The sequence below is a fragment of the Diplotaxodon limnothrissa genome, linkage group LG11 (genome assembly GCF_057381915.1).
Source record: "Diplotaxodon limnothrissa isolate DT_005_m linkage group LG11, D_limnothrissa_male_GT1.1, whole genome shotgun sequence".
NCBI classification, from domain to species: Eukaryota; Metazoa; Chordata; class Actinopteri; order Cichliformes; family Cichlidae; genus Diplotaxodon; species Diplotaxodon limnothrissa.
The window spans coordinates 30412994-30437450 of NC_140606.1; the positions used below are offsets into that span (position 1 = coordinate 30412994).

Here is a 24457-nt window from a genome sequence, read left to right on the forward strand (position 1 = left end):
CAGGGAAGAGGGATTTAAAGAATGGGCAAACTTCAGTCAAAACACGGTAAGACAGCAAAATACATATATAAATAAATAAATAAAAAATAAAGCGAAATGACACAATTTGAATATTGTAGCCTAAAAAAAACTAACTACTGTCTCTTTTACATCCTCGTGCGTCGTGATCCGTAGCGTGCAAGCGCAGAGAGAACCCTGAAGGTGAGGATAAACGCACATCATTTTTGCGTAATGGTTTGTAAATGGTAACGGTCTAATAAACCGCAGGACTAGCCTGAGATTTGTACCTGCTAATCGCTGTGTATTCTCCGCGTCTCAGGAGACAGTTTTGTGGTGAACGCCTTCCTCCGGAGAGGGATGGAGGAATGTGAGAGGTACAGCGCGGCGGATCAAAAGCTGAAGAACATGCAGGTAATACTACACTTATTAATTATTTTCTTACTTTCTTCAAAACTAAGCTGATCTTCTATTGATTCAAATTTTAGGATGTGGATTGCGTGCACATTATATATGTTTGACAGTTTACACAAAATGCATTATTGTGGAGGGGCGAAAGCATGCCAGGTGTTTTTGTGTGTGCTTGAATTTGCTGATGGGATGAGTCTGTGAGGCACTTCAGAGCTGTTACATTTCTTTTTCCCCTTAAAGCTGATCTAAGAACTTCTTGACTTAAGTGGAGGCAAACTGTATTCACAGGCATGTGTGAAGACATGCTGATGTCTTCGCAGAGTTGTAGGTTGTTGTTCTTTCTGTCATGTCTGGCTCTGGCACAACACTGCAGCGGTTATTCCCTTGCCAACATTGCTGGATGGGTTATGACAGCCATGAGTGAAGCGGCTTGGCAAAGCAACTCAGACCCACACACACACACACACACACACACACACACACACACACACACACACACACACACACACACACACACACACACACACACACACACACACACACAGGCTGGTTGGAAAGGTAGTCAGTCATTTCTCAGACTGAGGGATATAAAGTTTGCTCTTGTGGCTGCTGGCATTGTGACTCGGGTTGTGTCTTTTTCTTCAGTGCCTCCTATTCTAGCGCGGCTCCCAGTGGGCAGCCCTCTGTGGCATAACATTACATCACTTCAATTAGCGTACCTTTTTGAGGGGTACTATGAGTCTCAGGCTCTCAGACAGAAACTGCAAGAAGTTCACACAGCGGCACAGACAATCTGTGAGGTAGGTGGCTGTAATAGTGGAAGAGTTATGGATTATATCAGGGCTATAAACCACCCACTCAAGGCAAATTAAAGAGAACTTTACTCGGCTTCAGAGGAGGCTGAGTTCCCACTCCCCTGAAGGAAAACCACCAAAGGCATAAGCTTGGCACTTATTAGTAGGTGGCTCCCTCCCTCACTTCTATCAAAGTCATACCTCTGATTTATTTGTGCTATTAGCTGGTTGTATTAGTGGCTCAATCACACCACAAAACTGGATGGCTATTAGCATGTAACTAGCAAACCCTTTGCTTTTCATGCTTTCTTTGAAACTACCTCCATGTGGACTGAGAAGGTGGATAGATTCAAGCACAGTCATTGCATATAATGGTCTCGATGGGTCTTTGTGGTAAAATGTAATCTGGTAGTGGTTATTTTATGTCAGAAAGTGACTAAAAGAATCAATTTGCATAGTAGAATTTTTTGTTACTTATTAGTACTGGATAGTTTATATTTTTCTGTATGTTGTAGATGTAATTGTAAAACTAAATAAACATGTATGCTTATAAATCTAAAAAAAAAAGTGAACTGCAGAATACAGAATATAAACTACTAAATAAACCACAGTCAGGTATGAAAATTATACTAGATCATATATTGAGTTTCACCTCAGTATTGTATTCCAGATAGAGCATGCAACTGCCTGCTCATATTAAGTGGAAGCTCCATTCATGCTGCTAAAAAATGGGCCTAAACCAACTTTCCTGTAAAGATATGAAATGTCCCTGGAGACCCTTTTAATGCTTTATAATTTCCCCACCTACAAGACAGAGCTTCCTCAACGATAAAATTTATCTCTGCTATCAGACGCTCACACCATTTCCCTGTTTGATCCCACATTCTGCTAATTAATTCTTCGCTGGGATCGGATTACTCTGTCACATTTCCAGTTGTAATTATTGGATTATGGCTTCTTAGATGTCTGGAGTTTGGATTAAACAGGTCCGAGCAAACAGAAAAACAGCAATAATGATTTAATGTGTTTAGAAGTTGTTGGGAGTTTTTTTTTAGATTCATTGCAGACCCGTTTTTTTCCCCTCAGCTCAGTGTTTTTGCACATGACCCTCATGCCAGATAGAGGTTTCGTCACACGGTACTGGCTGATGAGCTGCAGAGACAGTTCAAAATTCCTTATGATTTCATATAGGAGAAGATTGGCTAAACACACGGCAGAGCTCTGACCATCCCCCTCCTCATTGTCAAACGGGGGAGTAGAATTCCTGAGTTGTCTGGCTGCGACTTCAAAGCACAGAACTGGGAGTTATAAAAGGGCTCTGATATCAGCGAAGGCTCCGAACCCTCACTCCTCTATCCCACCTCCCCTTTTCCCCGTCCTGGGGGATGGGCTGGGGGATAGTGTGCTACCAGAAAGAAAAAAACAAACAAACCAAAAACCCCATAACATGCATGTTCCCATCGTCAGTCTGTGTAAGTCTGAATTTCTTCAATAAAGCAGGATTTTATTTTTTTTATTTTTTTTTTAACTCCGGCAAAGTGCGAATGCATCGCTGTGCTCCAGGAAGAGATAAAGGATCAAAGGATTTAAAGACCTGTTTAAATATTGATATCACTGCAAACCATGATTCATGATTGCAGCTGTACCGTTTCTTCAGTGTAATCCTATAGTCTCCTTGAAGTGCGGCATTAGGGGACAAAGAGAGAGCGATTCAGCGCAATGACTTTGCTCATCCTACAGTCAAGATACTGACACTTCTGTGCAGGTGTTCACGATGAGTTTTCTCTTTTGAAGCACCTCGTGTGATGTTTAATCATTACATGTGAGATCAACCTAGTGGAAAAGTTACCCACCCCACTACATAATAAATTACCCTAATCTGCGCTTGTTAAATATGTAAGCTACCTCCAAGCTCTGTGAAGCTTCCAGGAACACCAACACATCCACAGTTTCTCTCTCACACACACACTGTGCTTCACGTTGGAGCTTCAAACACTCATGTTTGAATGCCCAAATATTGACAGGCTAATTCAGCTTTTCAGCACCACCTTTTGTCTCAAAACTTCCCATATCTGCGGCCTCCAAAGAAGGAGTGTGTCAACATCTTAAACTCCACAACAAAGAGCTTTATTATGCCACTTTGAAAGGTTAATAATATCACACTTGAAGTTAAAAAAAAGAAAAAGAGTCAGGAATTAGCTGGATGTAACGATGTGCCAAAAGCTGCAAGACACAAATTTATTTTGACTTACAAAGAGTTACATAGAGCTCACCCCTCAACAATAAATTAGGTTTAAGAGCGTAGTTCCCAAGCAGCTCACTAAACTAATTGTAAGCTAATGTTTTTTTAACATTCAATTCGGAATTCGTGAATAAGACTTTCCCCTTATATAACATACTCATTTGGTGATCCTGCTCAAAATGGATGTTTTCTTTGGGCAGTTTTGCCGCTGGGCATTTGGGTATATCTTCTAGTCGCCACGTTAATTTTGAGTTAGCAGTATTTGATTTGGATCCGAGGCCGGGATATCTGTGTAATCTTAAGACTATGATACTAAATAACACTTTATTTTTCAGCACACGGGGGCAAGTTTTTAAAAGGGCGATCACTTTTGCTTCGGCTGTGAGTATACTGGATACATTTGTGTGTGCAGCTCCTGAAGTCCTCGACTTCTTTCAAGAAATATTTTTGTCAGCAGCATCTCATGACTTTTTTATCTTTTGCTTTTCCGTCATCTAAGTCCACGAATGAAGAGGAAAACATCCTAGAATGAGGCACAAGCAGGGAACAATACATGGTGGAGAGGAGACAAAAAAGGTGTGCTTGTATTTGTGCTTTTGAAGAGACTTGAAGGCAGTTAGTTTGTGTTTTTTCCACCCCGTCTTTTTTTTTTCTTTCTTTTTCTTTTTCTTTTAAAAAAAATTGGCTTCACAAGAAGGCGAGCTGTGAGCCTTCATCTCTGAATGAAAAGCATGTGGCTGGCATCCAGAACAGCGGGGTCTTTCAGCACGGCCTCAGCAGACATCTGTTCCTGGTTTGTACAGCAAAAATCCTGGAGCAGGGAGAGGGGCTGTGGTGGGAAGGGGGGCAGGGAGGGAAGAGGAAAAGAGTACAAGGAGGAGGAATAGAGTTTACGGGTGTTGTTTTTTCTTAAGGGAGATATTTGATTGTTTTAAAGGTAGTGGGGGAAGGGGGGTAATTGAGAGCCTCATCTGCCTTCTTCACTGCTTTCTTTAGGGAGACAGAAGTGGACCATTGATCTTATCTTAGCTTGCTTCCCACATTAACTTGTAAAAGTGTTCAACGTGTAAATCAAGCTACTCTCTTGGTTTTTCCTACACTGATTGCCATTTGCTCAGAACATTCACTCCTCTGTCAGTGTAAACATCATCACCTGCTTGGCTCTGACCCTTCTCACAAGTGCGACGTGCTTGTTTTAGACTTTCTTTCATATCTGAGCGCATAGGTGTGCACCCCCACGTGGCTTTGCCTGTGTGTCTGTATATTTGTGAGTGAATAAAAGGCTACAGAGTGGCATGCGTGGCCTGAGTCTAATGGAGAAAGACATTACAACACTGTTAGCAAATTGAATGTTTATTATTCTGACGATACTTGTCTGAAGTACTTGTTTGCTCTCTTTTACTGTAATTCTCTTGTGGCCAATGCTCATGAAAATAACTCTTTATTGCCATCAAAAGAAAAAAGAAACACACGCTACATACTGATTTACACGCTGTCAGCACAAACCAGAGCCAAATTAATCTTATTAGGGGATACTGGGACTAAAAATGAGCTATGGGCCCCTATAGATCCTTCCTGTCGGTTGTTTTAAAAACGCATTTTACTAAACAGATTTGGAGTCACAAAAAACTCCTTAATCTTGAAGGAATATTTGTGTAGATTTTATTGCGACGATAAATCAAACTCTCGTCTCTCTATGGACATGACTAACATTTATAAAGAGCTTTTCTAGTCTTGCTGACCATTCAAAACACTTAAGTCTCCAAGCCACATTTAACTATGTATTAATACAGGTTCTGCATTATTAGAATTCAAGCTCTTTATCTACTGCACATCCATGACCAATCTTGTTCGAACAATAAATTTATATTCAGCATTCAGCCTGCTTAACGTAAAGTCTTAAAACAGAAAAAAAAAAAAGTAGCCTGAATCCCTCCCTGCTGCTTCATGTATACTTCTCTGTTGAATATATATAGACTATGCAAGTGGCCAATGTCATTACCAGTATTTACACCTGTGCAGGCTGTCAGTGTGACATGTGGATAAATTTCGAGGGAAGTGCACGCAAGGTTATGGTGTAGATTACAACATTAGGGTTTAACACCTGAGTTATACTTCTATGGTGAATCTGTGTAGAGCCTACGAGGTAGCCACACCAAGCGTCCGATGTTGCCAGCACTTATGCTGCGTTCCCTTTACTTTGGAAGTCGGGTGACATCACTCCAAGTTGACTGCTTTCCAGTAGTAAAGTCGCAAGGAAAAGCAGGATTTGTTTTGCTCCTTGCAAGGTACAGTCATTCATCCATCACTGGCAATATAGCGCAATGCCTGTTTTATTGCATTGCTGCAGCAAGTTCATGGATAGAGCCTAACCACTTCTTTGTGTATGGCTTCTTTAGCGAGTCTCTCCAGAAGTAGCTGGAAACGCATAGGAGGAATCAAAGGTTACGACGTACCTACAGAGTACATTTAACATGGAATTATAAATCCCCTGCAAGACAACAAAATCATCCTATAGACCCTGCTGTGACCTCCCACACCACAACACTGTATGATGGGGAAAATCGTGGTTTGGTGGTGGTTGTGGTTTGGAAATCTGTGAGCAGCTATAGTCTGCCTTTCTGCCCGCAGAGAGCGTCTGCTGTCAGATGGGGGCAGTGTCAAAGACCGGTCTGTGGGTTACTCTTGCTTGTACTGTTGTTAGACCCTCAGCCGGCTGTGGAGAAGAGTGAAGTTAAAACATACAAATAGCATCATCCATGTTGAGCATGGATGGATGGCTGGGTCTACTGCTTAGGTCAACTGTGCTAATTACAGGAGTTTACTCAGGGAACTCAGGGAACATGGTTTCCTTTTGCCTCTTTTCCACAAACAGCTATTCAACTCAGCTCTATTCGGTTTCCATTAGAACTGAGTACCACTTCAATGTGGGTGAGGTCATTATCGCACACACACACAGCCCAAAAGTCCCTTGACATACTTTTTATGCGACACAAGCACGACACAACAATGGACGATATCAAGCATACATGCTGCTAAACCAATGCTAAATGTCTGCACCTTGTTGCTGGACCACAGTGCTGGTTTGTGTGCAGCCGTTTCCCTCGTCGTCGGGTTTCAAAAATGACAGGTTTGATTCTTGTGAAGGAGTCACTCTTATAATAATAATAATAATAATAATGGATACTTTATTGATCCCCATGGGGAAATTACTTGTTTTTCTCTGCATTTGACCCATTCACTCAGTGAAGCAGTGGGCAGCCCACTAAGCAGGCGCCCGGGGAGCAGTGTGTAGGGACGGTACCTTGCTCAGGGGTACCTCAGGGTAGCCGTTAAGTGGATTCGAACCGCCGACCTTCCGATCATGGGGCGACCACTTTACCTACTGAGCTATCCCTGCCCATGACTCATCCAGTGAGTCACACAGTGGCGTGCAGTCTGTTGATGTTGCATATTCAGCTCGACTCGGCTCAGTTGGAACCCTGGACAAGTAGCTACTAAAAAGGTACCTGGTACTGGGTACTGCCATCTAACAGTCAATCCAGAAAACCAAGCTGAGTCAAGTCTTTTCCACTCTGCTTTGTCTGTGTGCTGGCAAAACAAACTTCCCCTGTCTGCTGAGGAGAGGCAGGTGAAGTGAATATAACCTCACTTAAGTTGTTGTTACACTAATGTGAACATAGAATAGAAGCCTCTCACTATGTGTTAAGCTGTCTAAGACTGTCAAAAAACAGTCGGCTAAAGGTGCTTCATTTTGTAAGGTAGAGACCTAACAATAATACAGAGAAAACCCCAACAATTAGATGACCCCTTGTGTACAAGCACTTGACAACAGTGGGAAGAAAAAACTCCCTTTTAACAGGAAGATACCTCCAGCAGAATCAGGCACAAGGATCTGCGATCAGTTGGGCGTGAAGAAGACCGGAAAAAGGCAAAAAAAAAAAAGCCATCCACAAATATTCGCGATTTTTCTTAACCTAACAACTTGAATCTAGTTCAACATAAATAATTAAATAATATTCACATGAAATACTCATGTTTGTCTGGTAAGTCACCATGTTGTGATAATTAAGCTATTCAGCTATTGTATATGTTCTTTTTTCCACTCTTGTTGCTAAGAAACAGTCATACTGAATGAGTAAGAGCAAACCTTTCAAATAGTGTAATCAAAATACCTAAATCAGCTTCCATAAGTACATAATAAATAGTTGTAAGCAGGCTTCACACACAGCTTTACCCACTGGTTATATTTGATGGCATCAAAAATAAGACAAAAGAAGTTACAATCATTTCGTTTTCTTCATTATTGGACTGTTTATCTTCACACTTTTGGACAGAAGCACTGTTGTGGTTAGTGAAATCTCAGCCACACCATCAGTGCTTTCTCTTCATTATATTAATGAGAGATTTACACAAATGGATTACAGTAATATCTCACCTTTCTGAAAGAAGCACAGGTTTTTCCTTCACACTCAATGAGCTAGAAATGCATGGTCACCGATGACAGCAGGGAGACCTCGCCTCCACTACATCATGGGTAGTGTGCTGGTGTCTGTTTGGGGCAGCCCTGGTGAGGGTTAATGCTGGTGGGTGTCTTTACCCCCGATCCCTGCCAGGGGAAAGAAAATACCTGAAGCTGGAATCCAGTGCTTAGCGCTGACATTTTTGGCAAAGGCTTCTGGATCCAAGTGTGTGTTTGATCTAGTGCTCTCCAAGCCAAGTAAAACACCGGGAGACTCAAAGGTTATTACATTTTAGTGTGTAAGGTATGTTTCCACATAAACCCCTGTTCTTTTCCAAGTGGACTTCATTTCGCAAGCCTTAAAGCAACCAGGGGAATATTATATTTTTTCAGTTATGGTTGCCCATAGTGTTATTGTATTCTGTCATTGTTAATTGATTGCATTGTTATAATTACATATTTAGCTAAATATAGTGCACAAGATACGTTTGGGGAGGATGTGAGAAGCTCCTGAATATGTGTTTAACTTAACAAAGGACACTCCAGATCTGCTACTCTTCAACATTTAGTTTTGTTTGAGGTTTTAAGACACAAAGGAAGTCTGAGGTTTTGGTTGTTTGCTTAAAGAAGACAGGAGATTACTCTTTAGGAAAGAAGTGTGTTATGTATTAAATTCAGCCAGTCGAAAATTGTCCTAATACATACATATCAAATGTAGAGATGACTTCTATGTTAGATAATCATAGAGGGAACTAAAATGGGCATCACAAGATACAGAGTTGTGGGAATATCAATGCATAAAAAAGGGGGGGGGGGCATTTATACAAAGTATAGCTGAATAGTTTTGGGCTGATTAACACCTTTCATGATGTGATGCAGTGTACGCCTCCTTTTGTCTCTTGTTACCTTCAATTTCTGTGTTGCTCTTGTATAAACATCCTTCAGGGTCGCAGCTTAATGTGTCGAAACTTCATCCTTGCACCGCATTCATGAACCTGACACCCTGCTGGGTTTGAGGCTTCAGAGTTTAACACCACACACGCCACATACCCTGGCTTCCTGTAACCATCCAAAAAAACCAAAAAAGACCAAGAGTATGCTGGTGAGCTTATTCTTTATGCATAGATCAAGCACTGTAGTAATGCATCATGCTCAGTGTTACACATGCTACGTTGGGTAGTACCACGATTTTGTTTCACGTTCATTCAAATTTCAAGGTAACTTGAAGAAGGTGGAATTTATAGCAGAACTGTTCTCACTGATTAACAGATAACTATCCACCTTCCTGTCTTCAATTTGTACATAGGAATTACCAAATCCTTATTCTTTTTTTTTCAAACACAGCCTAACCCAGACCCCCGAGGAGTCTTCCTCTCTCTCTGAGCTGAGCCTTCCCCTCTTTGGGACCCCAACCCTGCACATGTGTAGGTATCGCTATTCACTCAGCTCATAAAATGCCACAGCCCCATCTGAAAGTGGTTAGCTGTTGAAACACACTAGCAGCTTCAAAGCTTGGATCCAGGCTCTGCAGACAGCACAGGCCTGGCCCTCCTTTTGCACAACGCATTCCTCTCCGATGGGGGATGGCTGCAAACGTGCTTTTGTTACCCAAACCTGCTCCCGTCATCAAAACCCTCAGTGAGTCCCCATTTAAAGGAAGTGGTTATTTTTGTCATTGGTGGTAATTTAATTTTGGGGAAAAAAACCAAAACAAAACATGAAAACAAAAAACTGCAGGATGATTCTGCTCATGTGTTCAGAAGAAATGAGAGCTCAGCAGTTCTCACAATATGCATTGGTTATATACCCACACACCTTTTGTGCTCCTATATGTGACAGAACAGGTGGGAGAGGATGAAATGCTGCTGAAAGAGGCCTCTGTTCTTATTTCCTCTGAAGGCAGCCTTCTTTTCTTCCCCCACCCATTTTTTCCTGAGCCCGTCCACTTCAAAAGCTGACCTGAGCCCTGTGTGCCATGTAACATGTTTACCTAAAGGTTCATTTCAAATAAACAGCAGTTCTCCATGAGACGCCTGCCCCTCCTCACTGAGAGCTTTTCAGAGACACAATCTGCTCAAAGGAGGCAGATCTAAAAGAAAACACACTTTCTTAAATCTTGATATCATTTCACGATATTGCCGCTCATTGCCTTTTGTGTCTTACAGTTTTACAGAAGAGCTTACAAGTGTAGCAGAATGTGATGAGAAAATGTGTTCCTCAAAAAAGCCCAAATATAGTGAGTTATGTTGCAAAAGAATCTCAACAGGAGACTTGGAAATGCATGAAAACATCAGAAATATCACGTGCAGTTGCTCCGCAGGATCTTTCTTTATAACCAGCACTTAATTCTTCATGCTGATAGGGGCCCAACTGATCCTATCATTTCAAAAAATGCCAGTGTATCAGAACACCTGAACTTTTACCCCCACTGTCACATGCTTGCAAGGCTTTTAGAGCTGCTCTATCCTGGTAGCGCCTCATTATCTCATAGCTTTTAAGGTGTTATTGCACATCAGCACCCTTCTGCTTTTTGAAGCATAAATCCCCTTTAAAGAACTTTTATCAGACTTTTAAGTGTCACACTTAGTGCTTCAAGTGGACTGCCTTCGGACTTGCTGCATGATAGAGAGCAAGACTCCATCGGGCTTGTAGCTTTATATCGGAGATAAGATAAGAATACACAAGGAAGCTAACACTAAGCTAAGTGCAGGCTCCTCCGCGGCCCTGTAGACCTTCTAATATTACGGCCATGAAAGCACCAGTTTTCGTGCACTCTGCAGCAAAAAAAGCTAAGCTGGAGATGGAGGTGGAGCTGAGCTGAGCTAAGCTGCCCTCTGCACCATAGCTTTTTGATCTCTGCTTGCGCCATGGATGAATTACGTTTCAGAATTTCACACTGGGGAACAGTGTTTCAGAAACACAGCTAGTCTGTCAGGTCACTAAAGTGCACACATGGCAGCCTGAGTCCAAAAAGAAGACGTGCAGATGTTAAGTCTCGCTGATGGTGGTCTAAGAATCTGCACTTGGCATATTTCTGTGATGTGTTGCAAGTAAAAATTATAATTCATGGTTTGCACCACGAGGCTTTAATATTCTTGTCTTGTAGCTATGATTTCAAGAGCAATTCATCACATGCATACCCTAATATCCTTTTTTTTCTTTTTTTGACCAATTATTTTCTTTGAGAATAATTCAACAGAAATATGAATGAGCTTTGCATGATTTTGGTGCATCAGTAATTAGCCCATGTGCTACTTTCTCTTTTCAGTATCTCATCTGTTCCTCTTCAGCTTGCAACTTTCTACTTCTTTTTCAAAAGAGGTTGCGTCTCACGTGCCATAGCATCACAGCCAGTGACTTACTGGCAATTGTCCATTTCACATAGCCGGGCTTCCTTCACATCATCTCAAGATCATGGAGTCTCCTCTGCTTCCTGTGCCCAGCAGGAGTGTATTTTTAGGAATCCTCAGGAAGACATTTGGTTTTGACCCTGGGATGACCCCCTGTCCAGTTCCAGGCCTGTGAGGAACTTCACAGCTTGGATTTAAGCCTGTTCTTGCGGTGTCAAGAATTCTTGTGGTCTTTGAGACTGGCAATCGCTGCTGGCTGGAGGAGACAGCGGTACAGGACAGTCAGGGGGAGTTACACAACTGCAAAGAGAGAAAGGAGATAAAAGGGGTGCATCCACTATGAATAAGCTGCTGCTACTTTTGTCAGCATGTCAGATTAAGATACTGTATTTAGTGTCAAAAAGTGTACCACAGTCTGCAAAGCCAGGATGTTTTTGCAGAGAACAGGAGGGCCTCAAGCCTTAAATATCTCACAGTAAAGAGCACAGTACCAATTATGCAAATAAGTGGTGTCGCCTAGAACCTGAGGTTTGGCAAACGTGTCTGTAGAGTAGTTAGGTTAGATTATAGCAGATGGGTTTTTAGAGGCTCCGCCTTCTTCTTCCCTCATTTGTTGCGTTTTGCTCAGGATTCTGTCTGTCTCTTACCTGCAAGCCGGAATCTCCCTGGAGTTTTAATGCACTGATAATACACTACAACAGACCTTCGTCTCTGTTTGCCTAATACGCCTTCCAAAATGATGTGTTAAGAATCGACTGGTCACGACTCCATAAGCTCTTCTTTTTGTAGTTACTCATATCCATCTGTACTTTTCTTTGTAAGTTACATTGAAAGACATCGGAATAAGTAACTGCTGGACTGGAAATTTTTGGTTTTGACCTTTAACCAGCTTCTGTTTGGTTGGAAGACCTATACAGGAAACCAGCAGACGGCTCATCTACCACACCACAAGCTTTTATAATAACAGCAGGAGAGCCACAACATCTTTTGTCACTGGCTGCTGTATTTGAGATTGACTGAAAAATAGTCAGCAAATCTGCACAGAACTCGAATGGTGTAGTGCCAAAAACTACAGGTGCCCGAGGTTTTTTTATTGCCCACTTTTAAGTGACTTTGAGTGTCAAGCGGGTACCAGTTAGGCTACTATATGTCTGCTAGACCTTCCCCTCCTAATTCAACTTAGTAAACTGGACCTCTTGACTGTGTTTGTGGTGTTGGTCCCTTTTGAAGCATTTTTAATTCAGTTAATCACATTTGTGCTGCAGTTTCTGTCATAGTACATACTGTGCTAAGTACATACCATGCAGTCTATGGAACACCATGGTCCATAATATATTCCATACTGGACCATATTATGGTAAGTGTTAGAAGTCTTCATTCCTGTGTCCAGCAAATTTCTGATCTAGCAACCTAACCCAGAGCTGATTCAATGTAGGCTAGTTTTGTATAACTAATTTTCTCCCTGCATAACAGTTTTCTGCAATTCGTGGACTAAACCAACATGTTACCGGAGTCCCATCTATGGCCATCTTCCTATTACAGTCTCTGTAACCAATCTGTAGATAATCAGTGATAAATAGCTGACAGACAAATGCACGGCTGAATAAAAGTAGAGATGAATGAACAGAAAAACAGTTGCAATAGCAGTCAAACGTTAAACATAAAAAGGCGATGGTCTAAACGGTAAAAGCACTGAGCATTACTAATTAATAAATAGTTAAAATACGTGATTAAAACTGTTGGATTAAAAACATTGTTCAAATACCTATAAACACTACATTCTATAAGAGTATCCACGTAACACTTATTTTGTAATCCATGAGATCATTTTTGAGAGCTGACGGGTGGTGATGAAGATGCACTTGAGCTTGACTGATACAGATGAGGGAGTGCGTCAGACGAAACAGGTTGAGAGACATGCTACATGTAAAGCAGTGTTGCTGCTCTTACCCACTGGTGTGCAGCTGTCCTTACCCAACATGATTTGTTTACATTTCTCAGTCACCCACAGGAGCATTGTAACGCCTGTAGCTCCACCAGCCTCCAGCCGCAGAGCCTCGCCCCTATGCACTGCTGGGTCTGGTTTTCAATGCTATGACTCAAATCTCTTGCAGCTTAGCAAAATGAGCAGCGAAAACAGTGTGTCGGTGGTTATCTCACAGGTGAGAGCTATTACAACTGACATCTCACTGCTAGACAGACAGCTGGAAACCTGACACAGTGTAGAGTACACAAAAAGCACTCTTACAGATGAGAGTGATTGTGTTGAGGTGTTTTTATTGCCCACTAGAAGCAGACAAGATGGAGACATGCTCACTTGTTCACTGTAACTGACAGACAACCAGTCTGAATTGCTGATGTACTAAACCCCTGGCTACATGAGATCATTGCAGCTGGTTTCAAGCTCAGCTGGACACTTGCATGGAGTAGCTACCTTTGGACCATAATGGTATTGGCGTCCCAGTTGCCTCACCCACAACCTGGCATTCTGAGATCCTCTGTGTTTTTTTAAAGGGCCTGTGGAATGTGGAACAAATCCTCTCAGCTTTATCGGCCTGGACGAGCTCCCCATTGGCCGAGCTTAAGAGCCAGGGGCCTGTGCAGGAGCTTACAGAATTTCACATGGAGGCCAGAAACACAGGAACATCCTGTTTGAGTCCTACGCTGACTTTGATATGCCGGTGCCTTGTGAACTCGCTTCCTTCTTGTTTTCTTGTTTGTCAGGCTGTGCGTATATGCTCAAAATATTGCTTGCTGTGTGTTCTCTGTCTAGTTTATGTGTGTTCTTAATATCTGGTGCTGCAAGGTAAAAGATGAATGATTCTTTTGATTGTTTTATTAAAAATCTCCCCACTTTAATATGAGAACTGGATCATCTTAAGGTCAGGGAAAATTTTTAACAAGAAGCACGATTAATTGGTCATGAAGAGTGCTCCAGCCCTGGATTTCATATGTTTAACACAGTAGGCGAAGCTGGTTTGAATATCTGTCCTCAACAAACAACAAAAGTCTTAATTACAGCAATGTGCAAAAGTCTTGAGCCACCCCTTATTTCTTTCCACTTTGCTTTTAAGGCACTGGACTTTCTTGTCATTTTAAAAGTTGTCTTGAGCAATAGTTCTGCATTCTTTCTGAAGATCTTTCAAAATTTTTCTGGCTTTAAATTGTCTGTTTTTGTTTTTGTGTTTTTACTTATTTTTGGTCTAGTCCTTGTACCTGAGCATTTTGAGAGAAATATTTATGAATTTGTTTTTATGAAAAAGGCACCTAACTCAAGGGATGAACCAGTGTTGCGTCTACACATAGGCTTAGCAAAGAACCAGTTTTAAATTGAATTTTTAGGGACTTGCCTACTAGCAGCATGTTCTAGAAACATAAAATTTATTCTGAATTCCTTAATTTAATCTACAAAAGAAAAAAGCCCAAAATAAAAAAGCTCGGAAGACATAAGATAGGCAGACACAGACATAAGGTGATTTGCATGAACTATTAGCTGAAAACTTGGCATACCTCTGCATGGTGTGTAGCGTGTCTTCAAAATGTTTTAGGAACTTGGAAAGGTAGAGGACAAACAAGTATAAGACCCAAAAGCTAACTATAGCAGATTAACAATGTTTGAAAGTCATGTCATTTAACAATTGAAAAAAAAATACCTGGCATGGGACCTGTGAGATGCCCTTCAGTTTATCCACCTACTGCTCACTGAAGCCTCATCAGAAATGGTCTCAGTAGAAGGGTGGGTGTCAAGAAGCCCCTTAAGAAGGGGAAACGGGGAGAAGAGGCTAAGATATGCCGAATCGCACAAGAACAATGGGTGTTATGGAGAGATGACTCCAAATGTAAAATTTGTGGTTCAGTCAGTCATACAACAGTGAGTGTCTACAGCCATCTGTAAAACACGGTGAAGGCTCTGGCATGGTTTTTGACTGTATTTCGATGAGTGGTGTTAAAGTGTAACTTATGAATATATAAAAGTATCATCAGATTTTGATTCACCATACAGTAACATCTAAAAAACATTTGATTGGGAAACAGCTTCATTTTTCAAGATGATTATGTCAAATATGTTGCCAGTCCAGTAAGAGCATACCTGGATAAAAAACACACAATATAACACTATCAGTCATGGATTGGCCTCCCCAAAGCCTGCACCTCAACATTTCTGAAACAGTGTGGGATCATTTTGACTGAGGACAGAAGAAAAGACAGCCAACATCCAATGATGAGGATTAAATGTCCTTCAAGAAGCTGTAGAACTATTCCTGAAGACTCCTTAAATCTTTGGGAAAGCATTATGGTACAAACTTAATGTTCTGCTTGGTTTAAATGAATGAGTCTCCTAATTATTTAACAGTCCAAACGGGGGTAAAGACTTTACCCTTGGCCCAGACTTTAGACACAAAATATTTAAGTCTTTACTCACAAAACTACGAAGCAGCATTACTTGTGGCTGTTAAAAGAAGAAGATGGCAATGCAGAGTCTGTCGGTGTTGTAATGCAGAGTTCTGCTCTGAGGTTGCAGTGAGAATGTGTGCGCCACATTATGTTTTCTCTGATCAATTACATGAACAGTGTCGTGATCTACTATGAATACTATTTAGTACATTCGCCTAACCCAGATCTGTAAGACTGATCGAGTCACTGGTATGAAGCACATGGTTTCCAAGTCCCTACAGTAGCTGCCTGTGTGACAGCTGAGAGAAGGGCACTCCATTACATCAGTCTCCTATCAAAGCTCACTTTAATGAAAGCAAGCTGATTACAGCGCTGGTGACAGATGCAGGGTGGCCAGCCAATGATGCTAATCTTTGTTTATGCCATCCACCAGGTCACAATCAAAGCGAGAGAAAGATCAGCGGTGGGGTGAGGAGGGGAGAGTTTAAGAGATAGTATATCCTGATTGAAGGGGAGTGGGTGACTTTCAGTGGTTTACATATTGCTGTTACATAGACATGCAAGCATGCTCATCTCTCACCACAGCTGTTGTTATAGTAGGACAGACGAGGCTTCGCCCCAGCGATTCATGTTGTGCCAAGGGAGAGGTTCTGCCTCCTGTTTGACCTCGGAGAGCATCCCGCTACCATGAAACTGCCATATCTGTGCCCGGGCTAGTCCAGATGACAGGATGGCATTCTGCTCTGATCTCATTTCCATCCAGAGAAAGACGTGTCAGGGCACGCTGATAGATAATTAGTAGACAAAGGCAAATTTTAGCCGTCTGGTAACTGAAACTTGATGAGATGGTGTTTTCATTTCAAACTTAGAACAAACAGTTGTTTTTGGCTCGTTTATGATAGCACGCAAAAATACTGCGGTCCTGAAGATAATTATCGTGCAGGCTGAAATTAGTATAAACAATGCTAACTGTGGTAAAATGCTTCTGTTGACTGTGAGCAGCATAATGTCACTGACTTTGATTAAAACCAGAGGTCAGATAAACAAAAAAGAAAATGACCCTTTTGTTCCAGCCATCAAAAAAGTAACACACTTATTTTTCTTTTACTGTCCTGCGAGGCAGGGAGTTGTGCAACTGATCTTTTGTCTTTTAACTCCCGTTATTGTAGGAACACCCCCCCCCACACTTTTTACTCTGCCTCTCTTCAGTAAAACCGCTCACATCTGGTTTTGAGTCAAGGCCAGGTTGGTTTCTTCAGGAATGGAGGGCTTTTATTTCTCAATGGCCCCACACTCCTCTAGTTTCATCCTCCGGTATGCATAAGAAAATCCACTTTGTTTACAAGCTGGTGCTCCCGTCTTTATGTTGATTCTACTCGGTCCACATTTTCATTAGCAGAGAACCCAGCAGTCATCTCCAGTTAATAGCAGGAATGTTGGCTGGCTGATGGCTATGAAGCCTTTCTGTGTCAGTTCGAGGTGACTTTGTGTTTCCACAAACTGTGAATGTCATAGAGAACTTTTATTCCAATTATATTTTCATATTTAAAAAAAAAAAAAAAAAAGCAATCTGGAGGATTTCAGAAAACCACACAACTTCAAAAATACACGAGGAAACAGACTGTATCATGTTTTGTATTTTTCCATATGTTTATACTTGGATACACATGCAGACATCAGATCGAGTTTCCATGTAGAATACCCAGAGGAGAGAGGAACTGAGTAAAAAAAAATCATGTTAGCCTCGTGTTTTTTAAGACACAGTTTTCAAAAGCAGTTGTGCATCATATGGTTTAAAGAATTGACTAAAAGAAGTGTGTGCACTTATATTTAGGGGGTGAGCTAGAGGGAGTGATGTGAGAACAAAGATGTGCACTGTTTTCCAGTGGGAGGATGGGTGGTAGGCAGGCTGCAAGAGAGAGAGAGGGAGTGAGAGAGAGGGGCTGCTGGGGGATGTCTGATGTCACCTGGTAGGGAGCTATGAAAGCATCCCCTGGTTACCCTATCCCACATAAAAGTCTGGCAGTAGGCTGAGGCTTTAGGGAAGCTTGGCAGAACTGCTGCATTAAACAGGAACAAACATCACACACCTTTATTTCTGTCTCTTATGTCAAGGTGTCTGGGAGACAGAATCTGTTTACATGGAACACTGTCGCTGCTTTTTTTCCAATGCATTTTTTAAAGAAAACTGAGATCTGATACCTTATCATTTCCCTGTCATTCCTGTTGAAGTGCCTGTTCTGCACATGCAGCCTTGGCTTTTTTTAGTATTTTTTTTCCTCCATACCCAATGCGACACACTTCAAGGATTTCAGGTGTACACCACTGGTAGAAAAATGAGGAACACTTTGCTCCAAAATGCTAACAGATTTCCGCAGGCCGCAGAGCAGTTTGTGATCTGATAGTGAAAGAATGAGAGCTGCTAGATGCCAGAAAGCAGTTAATTACACATGTGGTGGGCAGATTCGAGCCCGACACTGTGGGCGATGGGGATAGAGATGCCATGTGTTTGGACGTTAAACTGCAGACTGCGGTCGGCCCCAGCCTGCTCTCTCATTAGCTCCCCCCATAGATGTAATGAACATGGTGGTGGTGGTAGTCGGGGGAGCCATGTGCTCAACACAAGCCCCGCTGGTTCCCTCATTTTGCACTCAGCGAGATGCGTCCCAATATGTGATTTTTAATTAAAGACCAGCTGGTTGATTAATTTAGTTTCATTGGATTTAAGGCTGAATCATTTGGAGGTGCTCATACCTTGCTTCGCACCCTCATGGGGATGAGGATGGGAGGAATCGGTGGTTGTCTTTGATTTTCCCCTGAGCTGCAGAACAGTGTCTCTGTGTGAACTCCCTCTTCCTTACATACTGGCCTTCATTATGGGACTGAGCACAGAGAGGAGAGATAAAAGCATCCAGTGCAGAGAGGAAACAACAACTTGGCTGCAGAAACCACAAAAGATGGAAACTGCTTTGTTTTTTGTCTATGGATACATATACGCTTTGTTTCCAGTGTGCGCTTTTGATGATTAAAGAGCCCTTCTTGTTTGGTGCCCAGGGATTGGTATCAGTTGTCTCCACCTCTCAAAGAAGCCTTCCAGAGCCTCTAAAAACCCACCTCCGTCCCTCCCCCAGAGCTCCCAGATACTGGAGTAAGCAACAGATAGGCACTATCTCCCAAACTACTTCCTCCTTTACCTCCTCCTTTGCGCCCGCTTTCCTCTTTCTTTCTTTCTTTCTTTCTTTCTTTCTTTCTTTCTTTCTTTCTTTCTTTCTTTCTTTCTTTCTTTCTTTCTTTCTCCTCACCTCCTGCCTCCCTTTCTTCCCCCACCCCGAGGCTCGACTCCTATTCTTTTTGCTGTTTTTTCTCAGTGTCTCCTGTGGCCAATTTGCAAGGGGTATCCAAGCCTTGACCCTGAGACTCAATGGGCTCCCCCTTTAGCGGTGAAGGTCAGCACCAGATTACAGGCTGGAGGTATCATGCTCTGAAGTGAGGAATAATCATAGGCTTGGAGATTGTTAAATAGAACCACAGGCCCTGGTGCTGTGATTACTCTCAGAAAGGGGAAGGGGAAGGGAGAGGAAAGGGTGGGGGGGCTCATTCACCTAAACGCATGCAGATGTTCAGACTCCCGCTCGAGCCTCAGTTGAGCTGAAGGTACATGGAGTTCTTTTGTTTTCTAGCATCTATCTGTTTTTTATTTGCCTCATTTCAGTGGGCCTCCTTGATTCAATCTGGTGTGATTTTATTTCAAAGTGTGTGTGGAGCAGCTTAGAGTACTGAGAATGACGTAAATAAGATGAATCATTTGTTGTTTAAATACTTGTGGTTTAGGGCCTGTGCTGCACTTAATTTTCATTGTTTCCACAATCCAATTGCAATTAAAGATTAGCTGTGTGTGTGTGTGTGTGTGTGTGTGTGTGTGTGTGTGTGTGTGTGTGTGTGTGTGTGTGTGTGTGCGTGCGTGCATGGAGACCCTGCTGCCTTTGCCTCAGTGTGCCTGAACATATATAGGATGCTTATGAATGCATTGTGGTTCTGTTTAATGCAGGATATTTTTCACCCCCTCCTTTCCCCTGCTTTTGTTTTATGGCTATAGAGTTGTGCATTTAATCAGTCCCATCCTATCTGCACGGAAATTTCCATCTGGTAATTATTCTCCATTCAAAATAACTGTTGCTGAGACCTCACTGTGAAGTTTGTTTTACATAAACCAAACGTCTCTGAGCCGAGTCGCAAGTGAGAAATACGACAGACTCAGAGCTGCCATCAAATGCTTCACGGTGGGTGTCGCGTCAAGCAGGATGAGAATAAACAGGTTGGCTGAGAGAGAGCTCAGATGATGAAGTGCATCATGGTGAGGTTTTTTGTCTTTTTTTGATGGATGTGAGGGATCTGTTTGAAGGGCTTGAAGGAATCTTGAAAGCTTGGCTGTGGCTGGGCCTGCTGTGTCCCAGACAGTGAAACACAATAAGCGTGCAGATGTTCAAAGTGTTTGGCTGCGCTGGAGCCTCCAGCCCTCTCCCGTTCATCTGAGTAGGAAATGCTTTAGCTGGAACTGTTTGTTTCTCTGTGTCTGTGGTCTGAACTGTAGATTCACTTACATCTCTCTCTCCCTCCTCCTCTTCGTCCTCCTCCTCTCCCTCTCTCTCTCTTCTAATTTGTTTCCTTGTCACAGGAGTTTCCAAATGGTGAGCTGAAGGAAGGACAGTTCACAGATCAACACTGTCCCCTAGAGGGTAAGTGGAGAAGGATGTGCTTCAATTGATTTGGCTTGTGGTCAAACTACAAGTTTTCCACAAGATTTCTTTGGATGTGATTTTTTGCAAAACGTGCAGTGAGCTGGGTTTTAATGGCTTTGATTAAAGCATACCAAGCTACGTGGACTAAGCACAGCACCACTACAAAATAAACGTCTGTAATAAAACTAGTAAGAATAAGCCTTGTATCACGTGCAGATCTTAAAAGCTTTCCTTAATTACATCTGGAACAGTTAACAGCCATCAATTAGAGCGCAGATCTTTGGCTTCATTTCGTAGGTTAAGGCAAATGCATAGCATAAAAGAAACACTATTTTCCTTGGAATGAAAAAGCAGTCGTGCTTAGACACCTTGTAGCCAGACAAAAAGGATAAAGGCTTGTGAGGGTTTCCGATTAAAGAGGATGTTTGAAATGAAATTAAATCAGTGTGTTTGTGTCTAACTGAAATGTGTCCTCTTGTGTTAACAGTGGTTCTGCCTCCAGAGAAGGCTGAGGGCTGTGAAAGCTACCTGCAGTACCTGCACTCAGAAGAAGGCGAGAGGGAGACACTTAGAGACGCAACCAAAGCTTCGGGGAAGAAGCGTATCAGCCTGGATGTAAGCACAATTATTTCTGGGGACACAATAACATGACATAACTGCAGGAGAAGCGCCAAGCTAACAGTAAAGGCTAACAGCAAGCATGTATCTATAGTATTATATGAATCATGTGATTAAAACACATAATACTTTGCATCTTTTTCTCCCACACAACATCGATGAATCCTCTGCAAGCCTTTGAATATTTCGGTTTCTGTGACTTCTCCAGCTGGCCCGTCACATTATTGTGTCCCCAGAAAAACCCGTGTTGTGTTTTGTGTGCTTTTGCAGCATTTGCTGGTGTTTTCCTAAGTTGCAGTCCGCTTGACCTCTCAAGACCACCGTACTTACCACACTTCAACCACGTAATGTGATTACGTTTACAAATACACAACAGTTCAGATGTTTATCACAAAGTATGTGCGCAGGAGTGGGTTAGTGTACGGACATAACTGGGATAACTTTGACTGACATTGGGTTTAATGAGAGCAGGACTGTGGCGTTCCAGCCTAAGCCACGTACAGCTTCAGACACCATTTTAAACGAGTGCGTATAACACTGAGTCAGTGTTGCCTCATATGACACTTTTTTTTCCCCCGGTTAGAAATAAAAAGCCATATGCTAAGATCCAAAAGCTATTTAAACATCTACTGCAGGCAGTAAATGGATGCTGCCGCAGCATGCCTTCTCTATGTGGGCAGAAGATCTGTCTGTAGGTTTACACCACTCCAGACCATATCCTGATTGAATTTAGGGACCAATAAATATATTGTAATGTTTAGACCTGCATGTTTTAAAGAACTGCTTGGATTTGCCCTTTGGTGATCACCACTGGTTACGTGAGCCGAGGTTATTTCATGAAACCATAAAGAGCTTTGTCTCTCCCTGAGGTCTCATCTCTTGTAAATGCACGTGCTCATTCACACTGTGTCAGCTCTCCATCTCCACTGCTGCAGGCTCTATTCTCCAGATGTTTATTTTTCCATTCATGAACATGTTACCTGATACTTCTGACTTCAAGTTGGTTAAGAAAAAGTGGTAACTCCGAAAGGTGGCCACACTTATTTTTGACTCATCTGTAGAAAGTTGAAGGACTTACTGACCACAGTGATTAATGCTGCTGTGTTTTCTCTTTGGCACACTGCAGACATGCAGTAGTGAGCATGCAGTGCTCTTACTGTGCTTAGGATTGGTAAAAACATGGAGATTAAAGCCAACCAACTGCTAAAAATTTAAATGTTTGTATTCTCAGGATTTGGAGTGTGATGTTTCTGTGGAGGATGACAACCGCCAGGAGTGGATCTTCACTCTTTATGACTTTGACAACAGTGGAAAAGTTACTAAAGAGGTATGTGACAACATAGCGACACTTACTGATGAGCATACCTCTAAATATATTTATTCATTTATTGGCAACTAATTTTATATCAATAAACATGTTCATCCGCGAGTGCTGGTACTTTGTTTTGGTTTCATATTTTATAAATTCCAAGCACCTTATACGTGTTTTGAGATTCAGAGTTGAGATCACTGCTACTTCGCATCATGTTACCTTTGTGTTGTGCTTGTCTGAGCCTTCTACATGTGTCATGTGTCTTCTTACTATTCATAGTCTGTCCTTTTACACGTTATTCTGTCAGACGACAGCACTAGAAACTGTATTAAAAGTGTTTTATCTGTCACTGTAGGACATGTCGAGTTTGATGCACACCATCTATGATGTGGTGGATGCCTCTGTGAATCAGTCCTGTCATAACAAGAGCAAGACTCTGCGTGTCAAACTGACTGTCACTCCAGAGCCCAGAAGCCACAGAAGAGAAACGGGGGCAGGTAGATGGCACCAGCATTATAACTTAGATTATCGTTGTAACAATACTCTTAATTATATCATTACGATTATCATTATTAGAATTATTTTCTGCAACAGAAGCAACAAATGTGGCCAGTGTTTCACGTGTAACCATACAAAAACTTACAGCGCCTGGCTTATGATTTATACATAGCAGCTTACAGATATGGCAAATCTATGGGAAAGATAGTTTTCCCTTGTCTGAACTATTGATCTCTCCCTCATCAGAGCGCTGTCATCAAGAGGAGGGTCGTTCAGCCGACAAGAGGCTATCGTCCTACATCAGGTCAGCACTTGTTTTAAAACCTTTCCTGTGTACACTGTGTTGACTCGACTTGAGAGTTAGCTATTTATTTCTTAACGCACCCACATGCTTATTTACAACAGTAGAGGGCAGAGTAATGAGCCACCAGCCACTGAGGGTCAACATTACTGTGTGGATGAGAACACAGAGAGGAGGAATCACTACCTTGACCTGGCTGGTATAGAGAACTACACCTCCAGATTTGAAGGTAAATGTCTTTTCTGTTCTGTTTTCGTGCAGCCTTCTCGTTTGCAAGTTGAGGGAAGAGAAATAAAATTGTAATTTTATTTACAGGAGCTTTAATTTAGCTGTTCTACACTAATTTCTGTCTCCGCCCTGTCTGTCAGGAACCACCCCTGTCTTTCCTCCACAGGAGGCTCATGCTCGCAGCTCCCAGAGCCGCTCGCGCTCCCAGGAACCAGAAGTCCAAGTTGCGCACCAGCGCCGCTCACAGGTCATCAGTGATAGCTACAATCCTACCGAGTCTCGAAGCAAAGGTGCACAGTTCGTCAAGTCCCCTAAAGGAACCTCCAAGGGTAGCGGAGGCAACAATGGGGGAAGCGGAAGTGGTAAAGCCACTAAATGTCATGGCCACCACCCTCCTCTGCAGACGGTGCTCCACAGCGGCAGCGCAGCAGCTCATGGAGGTCAGGATGTCTACCACTTGCCACACCAAGCCCAAAGCTCCGGCCACCACCAGCATCCTTTGCAATACAGCCACAGTAAACGCCTGAGGGCCAAAGGCCGTGAGGCGCTATCCCCATCCAAAACCCCTCTGCCAAGTCAGTCCCACCCCCAGCAGCCACCCCCAGTGCCCTCTGTACTGCCAGGCCTGGAGAGAGAGCAGGTGTCTGTCCCTCCTGGAAGCCCTGGCTTTGTGGTTCCTGTGGTCCAGCGCCATGAGCACCACCATCATCACGAACACCACCACCATCACCACTACCACCATTACCACCAGACATGACCGCTTTCAGCGTGCAGTGGCTGAAACTGTACAGGACCAACCACAGCCAACCACACCAGTCACAAGGACTAAATGTCATCCCATGGGAGGGTCTCACTCTTCTGCCCAGGATCTTTTAATTTCCTTCCTGAAAGCTAAACAGTTAAATCCCGAGATTCGATGTACCAAGGGAGCATGTGGCTTGGTGACAGATAATGCTGCACCACAAGGATGATATCGTGTGCCACACTGTGAGTGTTATTTGTAGATTTTCTGCCGGGAAGGTACCAGTATAAAAGAGGATGACTTTTGATGTAACAGCCCTCCTTTCCTGAAGCTGTTGATTATACTTCATGGAAGCTATTTGTCAGAAT

At 42.5% G+C, this 24457-nt stretch overlaps 1 protein-coding gene across 1 annotated transcript; it reads left to right on the forward strand.

Annotated features, from left to right (window-relative positions):
- Positions 1-231: 231 nt before the first annotated feature.
- On the forward strand, positions 232-24157 carry nkd2b (NKD inhibitor of WNT signaling pathway 2b). Its single transcript, XM_085364927.1, has 9 exons — positions 232-238; positions 323-411; positions 20327-20387; positions 20878-21005; positions 22240-22335; positions 22676-22817; positions 23065-23122; positions 23224-23348; positions 23488-24157. Exons 1-9 carry the CDS (start codon positions 232-234, stop codon positions 24102-24104), a joined length of 1323 nt encoding a protein of 440 aa, XP_085221053.1. The 3' UTR covers positions 24105-24157.
- The last annotated feature ends 300 nt before the right edge of the window (positions 24158-24457 follow it).